Raw genomic sequence first — 17,853 nt, forward strand, 5'->3', positions numbered from 1 at the left:
TGAAATATCTGACATCTTTTAGTTCACATAACACTGCCAAATACGAAATTACTGTGCTCCTCGAACTGTGGTATCTTATTAAGTTCCGCCGTTTCTCTTTTCATTCTAGTACTTGCGAGTTTGTTTGCATCACTATAAATACATGGCTACCAGTACCAGGATGCAAAGAAGATTTGCTAAGTTATTGGTTTATTCTTTGTATATCTCATGTTGCATGCTACATCTAGGATAAAGAGCAGGCGGATTGAGGGGAGCCAATTTGCTTCTGTCCATGGCGCTATCTAAGCAAAAGCCGGGCCTTTTTTGGGCTGCACATGTTGTCACTAACATTTCATTACCCTTGAAGTTAAAACTACTTGGAATTACGCTCATTCAACTAATAGCTGTACTTTGCATGCAGCCATATAGACATTATGTCCAAACATGCATTGGTGAAAGGGTAGCATGCAGTGATGCACATCCGCTGCACACAGTGAAATGAAAGGTTTACCCTTGCGTGTACGGATATAGTTCTCCTGCTCGACGTAAAGCAGACATCGTATATGCAGTGATGCTGCTATACATAGTGACACTGAAGGATGGGCTCTCCATGCAATTATATAGCCCGATTACTGCAAATGGTGATGGTCATGTCCGAAGACACAGTAAAGCCGACGCTCCAGTCGGCGACTTTAAAGATTCCCCTTGCATACCGTGACAGAGGAGCATCCTTTCAGCATGAGGTGAATCAATTGCACGAAGTGGCATATTAAAGTTCCGCGGCGCTTTCCACGCAGTGATGTTCTTGCACGCCGTGACATTTACAGGTTTAAAGGGTCCCCTTCCACATGCGTTGTCACCGGTGCTACTGTTCTCTCTCATGTTGCGGCGTCCTCCTATGCAGCTGCAGGAGCTCACAGCAGCAGGTCTCGCGGCCAGACTCTCATTGCGCATGCTCACTATGCTTCAGCCCCAGCGTTTGCTGTCAGGCTCAGGCAGAAGGAAGATGGCGGCGGCGCGGGTGCTGTGCGCGGACTCCAGAGCAACCTTCCTTCTACTGGTGCTGGGGGCAACTAGCTCTCTTGCACATAGTGCTGACCCCCACACCATTACCGCAACCCACCACCAACTGCCTACGCGTCGGGAAGTTCCGCAGACTCTTCGGAGCAGGAGGAACGCTGAACATGAACCCCTCCAGGTGTACGGACAGGTGAGGTGGGGCGCCCGCAGGAAGGGGAGACCGTGTGCCCAGCAGGAGGGAGGAGACCGGGAGCAACGCCTGCTAAATAGACCATCTGGGCTCTATGCCCCTTTAATCGCGGTTTGGCTGCCATGCGAGACTGCACACCTGTGCATCGATAGCGCTCTTCTCTGTAAACAATCGGGCAGGGAATCAACCCAACTTCCAATCACAGCATCTAGTTGCATTAAATCGTTCAAAAACTTCTTCCAGCAACCCTGGCTCTCGTCATCGCATGTACCTTCTAGCTTTAAACAGAAGCTACCCGGGCACCTCCGCTGTATGGATCTGCAGCATACGAATATGTGCCCACTTGCTTTAAATGTATCACCCGTCATTCACCACCCTTCTGCCCGCAACCACCATAGCTACCACTAACCCATAACCGGAAACATTCGCTCTGCCTCGGGCACAGAGATAAACCCAGCCATCTGCAATGTTTGGTCATAGCCCGCAGCGCACCTTCTCAAAACCAGTCTATGAACAAGCATTATGTTGTTCACTATCACGTTACTGCTAACCCTCAGACCTACCTGTAAAAACCTTTCCCCAGTCGTAGAATCAGTCTGTTTTCTTCTCATCTACCTGCGTGAGACGTCTCAAAAGACTACTGCAAGCGCAGTGTGCTTGTGCGAATAGTACAGACCCACAGTAAAGGGACTGACCACTTCTCATCAGTGCACATACCTGTAGCACACTACCTGCGACCGTCCAAAAACATGGTCATTCAGCAACCTGTTTGCCAGCACACCTTGCTGAGTACCTCCATCTGCTAAATAAGTTCGGTCACCACTAATTATAACTATGCATTGCCACTAGATCTTTCAGCGCATTCTACCAATATATCTACGTGTAGGCACCATACATTCCCCCATCACAGTTACCCGTTAACAGTTCCCTTGTCCTTAGGGTGTGAAATCAAAGCCGGCTCCTCTAGTCATTGCACCTGGATTAAAACTCTACTGTGAACTAGCCACCTGTAACAATCACAAGTGCGACCATCACCTCTACCCCTAAACACCCCTCTCGTCCATCAGCAGAGAAATTAATCTGTCCTGAATTTTTATATTTTTTTAAATTAACTTTTAATCAATCTGGTCACATTTAATCAATATATGTACCTTCTGCATGTCTACCTGCATCTTTCAGCGGCCGCCAGGCAGTATACATACCTGTGATCGTGATATTTTCTGCCAGCACTTATACAGTACCTGTAAACATGCTTAACTTTAAGTGCTGTCTACCTCTGAGTTATTAATCCACCAGGCCACCATTAATCACTGTTTCTATTTGATGTAATTAGCACTATCTGCTGCCAACAAACCTGCCACTGACTGTTAAGTCTCTTTACTAAGTCCACCTTGCCCCCAACAAGCCCACTACTGATTATTACAGCTCCTTCCAGGTCCTCTTCCGGTTCAGAGCCCCTCTGTTTTCAGAAAGGAAATCAACATGACCAACTCTAATTATTGTATCCTGCAACAAGCATGCCTACACGTGATAACCATAGCTCCACCATCTGATTAACCTCTGACCACAGCAGTGAACTGTAATCAATGTAAACTTATACTCCAGTCTCCATACCGGCACAATATTCACTCTCGTATACCTTAGACAGAATATCTCTGATCACTTTTAGCTTTCACAATTCAATCTGTCCACCAACAAGACTGCCCATAAAGGCACTGTCTGCAAATACACCTTAGCGATTTCCAATCAGTTTATGTACTTCTAACAAACAACTGCGACCTCCCCAGATACCACAGTTTGGGTTGTTTTCTGGCTAGACTACCTGTAACATGTCTGGCTAAACCCATCTACCTCTAGCTCGTAGGCTCCTAACCCATGTGTCAGTTTGGTAGACATCTATCCACCTCTGCCCTCAGTCAGGCTGTCTGTATCCACTCCTTGACCCCATTCAAGACCTCAGCCTGGCTAGCAAGTGCAACATCTATAATTTCAACCAAGCTACCCGCAGACTTTGTGGTGACCATGATTAATTCTGCCATGCACTGTTAACTAGTCCTACCTTAAAACCATTTTTTAACCTCTGATCCTCCGATAAATATTCATTTAGCCAATCTGAATGAGGGAGATTTTTTATAGCACTGGATCATAAACTTTTCTGCCTTAAGGGTCTAATACTTAAGATCAATCCAAAAGTAGCCCAGTTGTCTTTCTACATTAAGTGAACCTCTCTTCAACACATATTTCCAACAGTCAAAGATATCTCCATTCTACAACTAACTGATCTACTTTCCACCAGTGGTCTTTCCATAACAAATAAGTCTTCCCCCAGTAAATTACCATCTTTGTATATGTAAGCATTTTGGCTTCTTCGGGTCGAGCTTTCCTTCTGAGATTTTTATTTTTCTCGGCTACTTGACTGCTGTACCTCCTGCCAATGTCTAAGCTACCCGTTTACTCCTAAGAAACATGCTTAGCTTTGATCTACCCATTGCTTTTTTCTCTTGGAAGTGTTAAGCACTTGAACCTGTCGATGTAAAGTAGGAAGAGATGCTATAAAAGCATACTTTTTACTTCATAAATGTAGCTTAGAATGTGCGTGTGTGTGTGTGGGGGAAAAAAAAAAAATATATATATATATATATATTCACTTAAAAAAAAACATAGGTTACAGGAACGTTATAGTTGGGATCTGAATTTACTTGCACAAAACTGTAAAAATTTAGCAGCTATAGTTATGGTTTGCTTAAGTAACTATAGCTTGCGCCCCCACCATTTGCTTCTCCTATGGAAACATGGTCCTAACTATAACTACCTACTGCCGACCACCAGTAGGTTATTTATTAATGTATTGCTTTATATATACACACACTGGGGGAAAACCAAAGGTTACAGGGGTGTTATATTTAGGCTAACATTTTAAACATACAAAACTATAGAAATTCACCTGTTATAGTTAGTCATCTGAAGTAACTATAACTCATGCCCTAAGGTGACTATAACTTGCTTGAAGTTTTTTCGTCCAAAAATGTATGCAATTATTACATTGATATTATAAATGATGTTATCAAATGTGTCCTAAGTGCTCTAATTTGCGGGGTAAATAGCAGTGCATGGCAAAGGTACGAGTTATAGTTACCTTAGAGCACGATTTATAGTTACTTGAAATAACTCTAACTTGAACTGGTGAATTTCTGTGGTTTTGTACGTTTAAAATGTTAGCCTAACTATAATGTTCCTGTAACCTTGTTTTTTTTTTTTTTAAGTGAAATTCTACTTTTTAAAAAAAAATCTATTTCCTAACTATAATGTCCCTGAAACTTTTTTTTTTTCAGTGAGTTTCAGTGGTTTTTTAATGTATAGTTATTCTCATTACTATACGTTAATCCAACCAATGCCATGCACAGTGGGCCTGCGGCCAACCGCCTGATAACCACCAAAACCAGCGCCATGCATGGCCTTTGGCCTTGCACAGGGGTGTTGGCTGCAGATCCTGGCTCAGGGCCAGGCCCTGCGGCCAACCCTCATTTCCACCCAGCCATGCACAGCCAAATAGTCTCTTCTCGTGTGGGATAAGATGTGAGAGGATGTCTCTGAGTGTGAGTGTCTGTCTGGGTGTGAATGTGAGTGTTTGATGGTCTGAGTGGGTCTTTGAGTAGGTGCGTGAGTGTCTGAGTGGGTGCGTGAAGGTCTGAGTGGGTCTGTGAGTGGATGCTTGGGGGTCTGAGTGGGTGCGTTAGTCTGAGTGGGTCTGTGAGTGTTAGGGTCTGAGTTGGTCTGTAAGTAGGTGCGTCAGAGTAGGTCTGTGAGTGGGTTCATTAGTGTCTGGATGCATGGGGGTCTGAATGGTTTTGTGAGGGTCTGAGTGGGTCTGTGAGTGGGTGTATGAGGGTCTGAGTGGGTCTGTGAGTGGGTGCGTGAGGGTCTGAGTGGGTGTGTGAGGATCTTAGTGGGTGTGTCGGTGTCTGAGTGGGTGCATCAGTGTCTGGGTGCATGAGATTCTGAATGGGTTTGTGAGTGAGTGTATTAGTGGTTTCCTGAGGCTCTGAGTTGGTCTGTTAGTGGGTGTGTGAGGGTCTGAGTGGGCTTGTGAGTGGGTGCATGAGGGTCTGAGTGGGTCTGTGAGTTGGTGCGTGAGGGTTTGGGTGGGTGAGGGTCTGAGTGGGCCTCTGAGTGGGTGTGTGTGAGTGGGTCTGTGAATGTTAGGGTCTGAGTGGGTCTGTGAGTAGGTGCGTCAGAGTAGGTCTGTGAGTGGGTGCATCAGGTTCTGAATGGGTTTGTGAGTGAGTATATGAGTGGTTTCCTGAGGGTCTGAGTGGGTGTATGAAGGTCTGTGAGTAAGGGCATGAGGGTCTGAGTGGGTCTGTGAATGGGTGCGTGAGGGTCTGAGTGGGCTTTGTGGGTGGGGGCGTGAGGGTCTGAGTGGGCTTTGTGGGTGGGGGCGTGAGGGTCTGAGTGGGCTTTGTGGGTGGGGGTGTGAGGGTCTGAGTGGGCTTTGTGTGTGGGGGCGTGAGGGTCTGAGTGGGCTTTGTGGGTGAGGGTCTGAGTGGGTTTTGTGGGTGAGGGTCTGAGTGGGCTTTGTGGGTGAGGGTCTGAGTGGGTCTGTGGGGGGGTGCGTGAGGGTCTGAGTGGGTCTGTGGGGGGGTGCGTGAGGGTCTGAGTGGGTCTGTGAGTTGGTGCGTGAGGGTCTGAGTGGGTCTGTGAGTTGGTGCGTGAGGGCCTGAGTGGGTCTGTGAGTGGGTGCGTGAGGGCCTGAGTGGGTCTGTGAGTGGGTGCATGAGTGTATAAGAGGTCTGAAAGTGAGTGTGGGAGTCTGAGTGGGTGCATGATTCTGAGTGCATATGTGAATGAAGGAATAAGTTTGTAATTTTTTTTTGTTTGGCTTATTTTTGATTCATCATGGTTATTCACAAATATCGTGCATGGTGAAGAAAAAAACATTTTAAACCCATAATTTGACCCTCACACACTCCTATATCACACTCCTGTGGTCAGGGTACCTCCACCCTGACCTGTTAGGCTCCTTTGATTTTGTTTTTCAGTTGCAGGAACCCTCTCCCGTAACATAAAATGACGGCGGCAACTTTCTGTTCAGGTTGTGGATAGCCAGTTACAGCGCTTCTGTTTGCGCTTGCGCATTCATGAAAATTTGCGAATTATTTGCCACCTCCTATATACAAATTTAGATTTTGTTACATTTCTTGCAAACTACTGAACGGATTTACACCAAATATGCAAAAGCGAAATCTGCGTACTGAAACCTAGCTTTCAACCAAATTTGGTGTAATTCCGTCCAGTGGTTCGGACTAAAGTCCTATGGGAATTAACATGGTTAACACAACTTTTTCGAACCCCCCTTCTTCTTGGCCCCCGCTTGACAGTTCACCCTGAAATTTTGTGAAGATTCGGCAAACAATGCCAAAGATATAGGCAAGTCAAAAAATGCTTTTTCTATGGAAACATGGTCCTAACTATAACTACCTGGTGGCAACATTTTCAGTAGACTTCTTTAGGGAGGTCTGCAGCATAAAAGGCTAAATGGAATTACACCAAATTCAGGAGGAAGCTAGATCTTCGTCCACAGATTATTATTTTTTTGTGTGATTTTATGTAAATCTGTTCAATAGTTTTTGCGAACCTGAGTAACAAAAGAATTTTTTTTATATTTTGGCAGTTGGGTTGGTAAAAGGCTTGCGAGCCTCCTGCGAGAGAGCAAATTTAAAAATGGAGCCTTGTGATTGGTTGAGAGGCCCATTTTTCCTGTGAGCTTCTATGCTCTAGTGGGAGCCAGAGGCTCCTGCGAGCCGAGCAAGCTCTGTGATTGCCTGGCTGTTTGAATGTTAGAAATTAAATGGCAACCATTACTGTTTACGGTGAAAAATTGGAAGTGTTGTGGAAATGAAGTAAAAAAAAAAAGCTATATATGGTGAACAAAGAAAGGTATGCTGTCCCCCTAGATTTAGAGAAGAGGTGTCTAAGGGAAAGAAAATATTTGTATATTGTTTTTAAATGATCTTTATGATATCGCATAACTCTCACAGGATAATGAATAGTAAAAAGGAGTAGATGAGCTCTCAATACACTCCATTAGAAGGAATACATATTTTGGTCCTTGTTGAGAGGAAGTGTGTAAGAGATAAGTACTGTGATGCGTAGATGGTTAATTCTTATTTTCCAAAAAAGTTCCGTTCTCGCAAGGCTCTTGCAGGATCTTGAAAAGTAGAAAGGACTAGTTGAATACACTGTAGTATGCACACTTGCTGCTATAGGAAGGGGACTTACTGGAGATGGTGTTGATCAGAGTCTATTACTTACACTCTTCGGCTTCGTAAGAGTTGCAAGAAGAGTACAATCTCTTTCTACACCCTACTATGCACGCTTCTTATCAGAGAAAGGGGTGTTAGGAGGAGGGACAGTCCCTCTCCAGCCACTGGTATGCACTCGTTATCTTAGAGAGAGATCTCAGGGGAGAGGTCAGTCGGTCTCTACACACCCTACTATATATATATATACCCCCCATCTGAGAGAGAGGTCAGAAAGGAGAGGCTAGTCCATGGACACACCTTACTATGCTAACCCGTCATCCAAGAGAGACGTCTACCAGGAGAGGGCAGTCCCTCCTCGCACACTACTATGCACACTTGTCATCTGAGAGAGAGGTCTGAAAGGGCAGGCCTGTTCTTCTCCAAACACTACTGTGCACACCCATTATCTGAGACCGAGGTCTGAAAGGAAAGGCCAGTCCATCCACACACCCTACTACGCTCACACCTGTCATCTGAGCAAGAGGTCTCTGGGGAGAGGCCAGTCTCTCTCGACACACCCTACCATGTACACTCGTCATCTGATAGATCTGAAAGTAGAGACGAGAGTCCATCCATATGGTGTATTATGGTCACCCATCATCTGAGAGAGAGGTGTGGAAGGAGAGGGCTGTCATTCCCCACACCTTACTATGCACACCCGTCATCTGAGAGAGAGAGAGGGAGAGAGAGAGAGGTCTGACAGAATCTATTCCTTGCACACACTCTAATACACACACCTGTCATCTGAGATATAGGTCTGGAAGGAGAGGTTTGGCATTCCCCACACCTTACTACGGTAACCCGTCATCTGAGAGAGAACTTTCAAAGGAGAGGCCAATCCATGTACACATCCTAATACGCAAACCGTCATCCGAGAGAGAGGCCTGACCGGAGAGGCCAATCCTTCCCCACACACTACTATGCACACCCGTCATCTGACAGAGGTCTCAGCGTAGAGGCCACTGTCTCTCCATGCACCATACCATACACACCTTACTGCTTATAAAGGCAAGTAACACAGGGGTACTAGCTCTTAAAGGTTTACTATACAAAACATAGCTCTGTTGAGCTGTCACTTAGAGAAACTACTATTCCCGGGTAGTATGAAATAGAATCGCTGTTTGATCACACTGTACCATGCAGAATGTGTAGCATGCTGAAATAAAGTGCACAGGGGTTACTTCTGTATTCAGTTCTTCTACCGAGACTGCATTCTTCAGAGGAGCCATTAGAGAGGGTGGTCCTACTGTACTGAACTAAGCACCCTACTCATTTAGAGAAATAATCTTTAGAGAGGGATGACTTTGAGTAAAGCCTTTCACGGCCATCCCTCACATTGAAGAGATGTTTCAACAGGAAGGCTATGTTGTCATACAAATACGTATTTGGTCTGTATATACTGCTAAGAAAAAGAGCCTCTCTCTTCTGAAACTGAACCATACAGAATCTGTGGATTGTTAAAGTGTGATAATAGAAGGCCTAGTGTTTGTATAGATCCTGCTACATACTGTTTCCTGTTATGTTACAATGAAAAAAGAATTGCTTTTCAAAATAATGGCTGCACACAATATGCATTATATAGTCAGTCTGAAAAAAACAAAGGTTAAAGTAAGAATAAAGTTAGGGTAATAAAAAGATCTGTGTTTGTTAAGAAAATAAAACCTTAGAAGTTCACTTAAAAAAAGAAAGGTTAAAGTGTCATCAGTGATATAAATTATGTCATAGGACATGTCATGAGTTATGTTATATGTACAGGGTCAATATCTTATATATAAACAATGTCCCAAGGGACACATTCAATATGTGGAACACCCCTAAAACATTTTGGGGAATCCACCATCCAGTGTCATGTTACTTAATTACAGCTCAATCTTTTTACTTGGGGGAAAAAAAAAAAAAAAAAAAAAAAAAGGAAGCGAGGGAATGGTAAATGCTACTGTCAGTGGTATGTATTCAAAATTGATATGCAGTGATCAGTGAACAACATGCATATGCAGCGTTGAGAAAGTGAATAAACATTCATATCATATATAGAAACAAGCAATTGCAATGGAACGGGTCTCGCATTTGGTCGAGTTAGAGCTATTAGCCTTGTAAACTCCACTCCTACCCGGACTTTTCTTGCCACATAAATTGAAAGAAAAAAAAACAGCGTGAACGTGCTGCTTAGAAAATAAAAAGATAAAGTAGTGCAGAAATCAGGCTGAAAACGTGGAGCCTCGTATGTTGGCCGATGCGCTCGAGAAGGGCTAAACACCGGGAAAAGGCAGGCAGGCCTGAGAACCAATGAAAGTGACAGGCATGACCTGGGCATGGTTAAAAGCCCAAAGAGAGATTACAACGGGGACTGAGCGCTTGTTGCGCTTGACCCTAAAAAGACACTGTACATTTTCCCAGGTTCTGTACATAGAGTTCAGGGGTATATAATAGGCCGCTATCTGTAAATCCACAGTACCTATTAAGAAATTCTAAAAACAAAGAGGGAATTTTGTTGCCGTTTTAACACCTGCCACCTGAAGGGGTCTCTTCAGACCTAGACATCTAGCTAAATAACCTGCATATAGTTGGAGACAGAACTCAAACACCATCATCAGTCCCAGTCCACCTGATACTCTATTTATGCATCAATGAGCTAGAGCCACTTCACTCCAAAGCACTCACCCACATCTGCGTATCAATCCTCATTATGTATATTCTGCCGAAAGTATACAAGTTTTCAATCCTTTGTCTATAACGATATCAAACAGAAAATCCTTTGTCTAGTGAGTCTTTTAATTAAGTCACCTAGAGCAAGCCCATCTGTCCTGCTTTACCAGCTGTGTAGCTAACTCCAAACTGCACCAAACAGGCATGTCCCTCTCAACACAATCCTACTCAAGGGACTGTCACATGTGCAACATTCCACTACCAATGTGGGCCAAACATTCTCATCCGATTCACAATATAAACCTATAAAATGCGGCCAAGAGCTGAACAATGTCTTTTTCTATATGTAGTGTGAATGTTTGTTCACTTTCTGAGCTCTCTGTTTTCTGCGCTTTTATTCACTGATCACTGCATATACATTTTGAATACATACCATTGACAGTAAACTACCAGTCCTATGCATATTTTTTGATTTTCAAGTAACGTGATTGTGCTGTGATTAAGTAACATGACATTGGCTGATGAATCTTCCAAATTGTTTCAAGGGTATCCCACATTTTTTATGAGTCCCACAGGGCATTAAGTGTATATAAGATATGTGAGGTTATTAGCAGTGCATGGCAAGGACACGAGTTATTATGAATGCAACTAACTATAACTGCTGAATTTGTGTTTTTGTTTTAGTTCAGAATGTTAACATTGTCACCTATTTATGATGTTACTTCAACCTTTGTGTTTTTCAGTGTCTGTACATAAATATATATATATAGTGCAATGGACAAACGCGTAATATGATGTACATATCTTATATATTCCTTTGTGTTCGTTATCATGGCCTCTGCACTACAAGTATCTATTGTGTTTTTGTAGGCAGTGCATTTTGAAACTAACATGTTTCTAGAAATATAAGGGAAAAGAAGCATTGACAAAGCACACAAGTTTTGTTTTGTTCTGTTTAGAGTTTATTTACTATATAGTTATTGTAAAATTGTCCAATAAAAGTGGGGTTTGGCTGTTATGCTTGAATATGTTCATTGTTTGGTTTTGATATAAGTTAAACATTAAACACATGAGGTTTTTTTTTTTTTTTGTTGGTACAGTCGTTGGTACAGAGTTTTAGCTGTTTGGAAGTCCTTTTGTTGTTCATTGCCTAGAAATCTACTATTAAAAGTACATAAAGACAGTGAGGTTTGGGTCTGCCTCCTTCAGCAATTGGCTTTATGTCTTTTTCTTAGTTTGCCAATGCTCAGATATGCTGTCCCTCAGCGCCATAGTGTTTTTTATTGCTGTTCGGTTTTGGTAACACGACGTCAAGTAGTTCTTTTGTAGACTGCAGATGCAACAAGGCAGGTAACTTGTATTTACAAACCAGTGTATGTTCTTTGATGTATTTAATTTGCTATCATAATGACATTGTAATCGCGGATTTAAGGCTTTTTTGTTTAGGAACGGTATGTTCTTGGATGCGTTAGCCTTTCATAAAGGAACAGTGTTCTTCGCTAATCACTCTTGAGTGTTTATATGTTCACTTTGCTATCATCAGAAATGTTGTTTAATTTACTTTTTTGTTCACAAAGTAAGAAGGTGCTTGCACATAGGGTATATTTAAAGTTTTAACAAAATACTAGCCCTTTTGTCAAAAGTAGATACTGTGCTATATTTTGATGTGTATGCCTCTGAAGTTCACCACTTACAAAGCAAACGTCATCTACGACTCCTTTTCATGTTATGCTTCATTGAGAATACAGCATACTTCTGCTAACTCAACATGTTCAGCAAAGGGGCCTTCCTCGTCTATTGTTTTAGCACAAGAGGTTGCTAAATCATGGTACTGCCTTTTAGATCAGCTTGGCGAGGCACACGTAAAGTCACCCAACCATTTTGGAAGATTTCCCATAATAAAAAGTCAGACCTGTTGGCTTTAGCAGTGCTTGTTTGTGGTTTCTGCTTAAAGTCCATGAAGAAGTGAACTATAATATTTTTGTTTTTTAACAGGAAAATATGTGATTGCTGAGAGCAGTTAATTCTTATATTTTAAGGAGTATAGACTCGTAATAGAGTGTTAAAATGTTCGACTTGGTTCACATAGTGGGGCAAGCTTGTAATGCAGATGAACTATGCATCCAAGATAACAGTACATGTAACGTTTAATTTATGGAAAGAGAAAGAAATGTGAGTAGGTAGCCTAGTCTGACTTTTTTATACGGTAGGATGTTTGAGAGGGGAAAAGCGGCATTATATGGATACGAAGACTGTATCGGAAAATAGTGATGCCAAGGAGTCAAGGAAGACTGATGACCCAATTGACAGACACTTCTTTGAATGCTCCAGCCCTAGGGATTCCAGAGACACTCAGTCTCAAAAAATTTAGTATTAAAATCGATAACAAATCTTTTTCAGACCCTTTCAGGTATTTTGGGAATAAATTCAGCAGTTCTTTTTAAGTTTCTTTCAACAACATAGCAATATATATATAGACACACACACACACAAATAACGCGTTTGCTCTTTTCCAGTTTTCTGTATTATAACAGCTCACAGTATCTATACCAAGCAGTTGATAACATCGAGTTCAATATGAGATCAATATAAGTGCTATACACTTGATTCCATTGAGCTCCCACCAATTACCCCCGCTCTCATCATATAATATCCTTGCACTCTAACCTTTTTTTCAGTGCTCATCTGCCTGATCTTGTCAACCTATTTGAACCACAGATTTCCTGAATGCATGGAAACATATCAATGTTCTAACCACACAATAAAAGTTTTCTACCCCCAACTTTGTCGGACCCTTTGCACTTGTCGGCTCATCTCCCTACTCGCCTTCCCACCAAAATTGTGAGAAGTTCATAATTGCTCAGCTAACTTCTTATTCAAAGCAAAACAACATTCTGGATCCCTCACAGTCCGGTTTCATCGCTGCTCACAGTAAGGAGACTGCCCTGTTGTATACCACCGATTTCGGGCCAAGTTTGCATGGGGGCGGGCCAGTGCTCTCATCCTGCTCGACCTCTCTTTAACATTTATATGGCGTCACATGTCAAGTAATTAAAAGATTGCACAAGATCGGTGTACTTTCTAAAACCTGTCAGTGGGCCAGGCCTTACTCCCTGGGAGATCCCAATCCATCCAATTTTGAGATCGGATTAGGCCCCTGTTCTTTATGGAGTCCTGCAAGGCTATTGTCTTTTTAACATTTCTATGCTCCCTATTGTGGCCATTGTCAGAACCTGTAGCTATGACTTCTTATCGTATGCTGGTGATAAACAGATTATCTCTGTTGCTTATAATGTCGAAGCTACTAGAGAGAGGTTTTTGGACTGACTGAGAACTGTTGATAATTGGATGATGCACAGGTGCCTATATCTACATGGCAGTAAGACACAGGTCATTTTATTCTGCTTGGCCGGCACCATAAAGTCCACCATTTGGTGGCCTAATTAACTTTTTTTTTTATTAAAAAAAAAAATATATATATATATATATTTTTTTTTTATTGCATTTAGAGAGAGTACAACAAATCAAAACATTCACAGCCGAAAGGCACAGTTAGCAAAATTTGATAAGCGAGTGGCCTAGTGAACTTGACTGTTCTCTCACATTCACAAAAGCTTTGAGATCTCTTGGCATTATTATGGACAGCTCAATCATTCAAGCAGCAGATAACCGCAGTGTGTAGAGATGCTTGCTCTGCTTTTTTTCTGTTTATTAACTGCAAAGCTTACTTTCTTGTGCTACGTACCTTTTACCTTTTGTGCTACTTAATTTGTTTCTTTTAACATTCATGAGTGTCTGAGAGGTTGGACAGTTTTAGCGTTATTGTATTTTTCTCAAAGATTTTTCTAGTTTTTTTTGTGTGTTTTGCATTTATTATTTTCGGTATACTATTTTAAAGGTGACCTTTTGTCACTTAGCAACATTGATCCATTTCCAATGTTGTAAGCACTGTTGACATTAAAACATTAGCATTAATTTGTTTCAGAGCACAAAGATAGTGTAAAATCATCATGTAGTTACCCGCTCCCTCCCCTTTAGGATGTCAGGACTTCTTTAGACGGTGTAATATGGCGTAAATTATTACAGTTTGTAATCCCAGTATAGCCAAGTAAACCACTTTGGTGGCTGAGTAAAGGGAGTCCCATTTTCTTCATAGTGCTTCCTTAAATATCCAATTACCATGCCAGCAAACCATTACTTTCATCATTATTTATTCGGGTGTATCAAATTTCTTTCATTGCAAAATATGTAGGTGGTAGCTGGAAAACATTCCATTTCCTTTAATAGTAGTAGCCTGCTTTATGTCCTTAACTTGCGCCATGCTGAACTTTTAGAAATGATTTAAGGGGTATTCGGGTTCCCGTCTCTACTTTTGGCTCTTTAGGTAGTCTACTGACCCAGCAACCTCTGGTCCAGGGACCCCTGGGGGTCTGCAAAGCCTTCTCAGGGGGTCCGTGACTGCTTAGAAAATTAATATTAACAAATTAATAAATTATATATAATTAAAGTGGATAAATGTACAATTGAAAAATGTACTGTAATTTGAAAAGTGAAGCTAACAATTAAATTAGTATCCTCAGATTGATAAGTGGGAGCAGTGCAGGTGCATCAAACAGAAATGATTATGGACCATGCGTGGCTTCAATTGAATTTAGAAAAGCTCCAACTTCAATATATACATTAAGATGTATTTTATTTGTTTGCAAATGAAATAAAATGTGTTAGCATTTGTGTATGTTTTCGATAGAATGCTCGTTTCTGTATTTTTTGTGTAGTGTTTTGCGGTTCAAATCATCCACAATGTATAGGCCTGGATGCGCCGCTTCCAATAATGACTCCTTGGGGGAGTCCCCACATAACAATAACAATTCAGTGGGGGGTCCCCGGTTTCTAGTAATTATAAAGTGGGAGTCCAAAGAAGTCAGAAGGTTGGGAACCGCTGATCCTAACAAAAGGATGGTCAAGAAGATGTGATACAGGGGAGGGACTAACACAAGAAAAGGAAGGAACGACTAAAAATATGGTTGACAAGAAAGCCATCCAGTGATAAGCAATGAGCCAACCAAAAGTCCCCTCTAAGTATTGTAATGTACACAGTAAGTCTTTCTACAACAACTTTAAATGTCTGTAGGCAGGATCTGAAAATGGTGTTGTCTCCATGAAGCTCAAAGTGTGGTCGGAAACCTAATCTCTTAAACAACTGCACAAATAATACCAGAAATGGAAACATTAATTGGCTTTAGAAAAGGGACCAGATTACAAGAACCTTACCAGTGCAGATTTCGTTTTTGCACTGGAGTGTCTTTGCAACTTCAGAATTTGATGTGCAGGCCAATTGATTGAACATTTGCAACCACTGTAAAGGTTTTTGCTGCCATGGCAGTGTAGTATTTTGTGCAACCTTATTTCTTTGTTGCACTATTGACCTTAAACCTGCATTGAGCATAAGGACCCTGCTGTTTTACACAGCCCAAATTCACAAAAGTAGTCTTCAATTGGCTTAAACCGAGATGTTTCTAAAACTGTTAATATCATAAAAATCTATTGTCTTCCACATTGAGGAATCAGTTTCACCCAGCATTTTGTTTTACACATAACATGTTGTAATTATTGTTAATGGTTTGGAATAGCCCTGTGTACAGTTTGGGAACCTTTTTACTAAATTGCGAGTCGAAATTTTACGAAAGGAATGAAAATCACAAAAGGAAAGTAGAGAAGCAAATGGACGGTTTGTAAAATCACCTGTAGTGATAACTTTAGGAATCGGCTGTCACAAAACTAGGATTTTAAACTAATGAATTTCGTGTTACATTTGCTTTATAGTTTCACCTCATAAACCAAGCACTGGCAAAGCAGTAGGTATGACCATGGCAAGCGTGGACGATGGTTGTTGTTTTTTAAACCTTTTTATTGTAAGCATATATGTGTTAACTAAAGAAGAGAAACCAGCACGGGCAAAGCGTTTAGGTCTCGGCTACACGAGCTGTATGCTTTGTCAATGTCGTTTTTTATTTTTATTTTTATTTTTTAAGCCATGCAATACACCAACACAGCTGCTGTGCAGCAAAGAAAAAAGCTATGACATTGTCAACACTGGATGTATCAGCACTTTTTTTAGGGTCGAGCCTGCGTAGCATGCGCTCGCGCATGCATATCGCAGCGAGACGCTTTAGTGTTTAGAAAAGGGCTCGGAGCCTTGTCGACATCACGTTCGTGTTTTTCATTGGTTCGTGGGCTTGCCTATTAAAATCTGCTTGCTTTCATTAGTCTAAGGCATGCATACATCATGCCTTTTCCGGTGGCTAGCCCTCCTCAAGCGCATCGACCAAGTACAGAAAACATGCGAGGCTCGCTGTTTTCTGTCCTGATCGTGGACTACTTTTTCTCTAATTTACTAGCGTGATTTCGCTTTGCAGAAGTCGAGTGCTTTACATAGTTAATTGCACTTTTTCGGGTTACGTGCATAAATGCACTTTTGCCGATAGGTGAAAAGTCGGGTTATGAGTTTACAACGCTATCAGCTCTAACATGAGCAAACGCGAGGCTCGTTGCATTGCAAATGCTTGTTCTTTAATTTCCGCCATACTGCACAGCAGCCACTCTGCTGTACAATATACCTGTTGGACTTGACTCTTTCTTCAGGGTCACCCTCAAACATTTTGCCTTCACTTTTCGTTTTTTTGCTGAATTCATTTTTGTAGGCCTTAGGGCTCTGTGCGCTTTACCACTGGTAATCTGCGATAAGTGCTTGTGCTCTCTACATTAAACATATTAGAATGGGCTTACACCCAATTGAAAGGCAAGAAATTAGAAGCACTTTTGTTTAGTGGAAATCTATTAAAGCTTCTCCTACTTCAAAGTGGGCAGCAAGTATAAATATTGGACCTCCTTGAGCGCATCGACCAAGTACAGAAAACATGCAAGGCTCGTGGACTACTTTTTCTCTATTTTCTGCTTCATTACCAGTGAAAAGTTGGGTTAGGCGTTTACAACGCTATCAGCTCTAACACGAGCAAACGCGAGACCCGTTGAATTGCAAATGCTTGTTCTAAACTGGTGTTGTCACTTTTGTGATGTCTTCACTGTCACTGTGTGTGTTGGTACTAATATTTTACACATTGCCTCTGAGATAAGCCTGATTGTTTGTGCCAAGCTACCAAGGAGGTGAGCAAGGGGTTATCTGAGCTTTGTATCTCCCTTACCATTAATAGAGTAAGGGTCTCTGTATGGACAGAGTGCAAACTGACTGCCAACCGTAGACCCCATTTCTAACATGGCCCTAAACTAATGATTACATTTTACTCTATTTTTCTAAATTGGTGTGGGATTTTTCTTGTTTCGCTTTATTACTGTCTGAAGTTTTGCATAAATACTTTACACATTGCCTTTAAGTTAAGCCTGATTGCTTTTGTGCCAAGCTACCAGAGGGTTGAGCACAGGCTAACTTAGGGTTTTCTTGTGACTTTACACTGACCCCACCCCCCCCCACGAGTGACCCAGTTTCTTACAGTGTCTAAGCAAAACATTGAAATAACTAAAATCTATAGTGTCCATGCGACCTACAGGGTTTGTCAGTGCTTTTCTTTTTTTTTTTTTTTTTTTTTTTTTTTTTTGCCGGGAGTTGTCAAGTGACATGGGTGAGAATTAGAGGGGGCAAGCAACAACAGGAAGAGGGAAGGAAGGATGACAGGGGATAGTAACACTAAGAAGAGGGAC

The 17,853-nt window shown here is 41.8% G+C and overlaps 1 protein-coding gene across 1 annotated transcript in view; it reads left to right on the top strand.

The window, feature by feature from the left end:
* The first annotated feature begins 849 nt into the window (after window positions 1-849).
* SORL1 (sortilin related receptor 1) overlaps window positions 850-17,853 on the top strand; it is a 669,532-nt gene continuing 652,528 nt past the window's right edge. The window contains exon 1 of the mRNA XM_069225024.1: window positions 850-1,189. Within this exon, the coding sequence (XP_069081125.1) occupies window positions 860-1,189 (330 nt within the window). The 5' untranslated portion in view covers window positions 850-859. The remainder of the gene's footprint in view (window positions 1,190-17,853) is intronic.

Source organism: Pleurodeles waltl, chromosome 3_1 (assembly GCF_031143425.1).
Source record: "Pleurodeles waltl isolate 20211129_DDA chromosome 3_1, aPleWal1.hap1.20221129, whole genome shotgun sequence".
Classification (NCBI taxonomy): Eukaryota; Metazoa; Chordata; class Amphibia; order Caudata; family Salamandridae; genus Pleurodeles; species Pleurodeles waltl.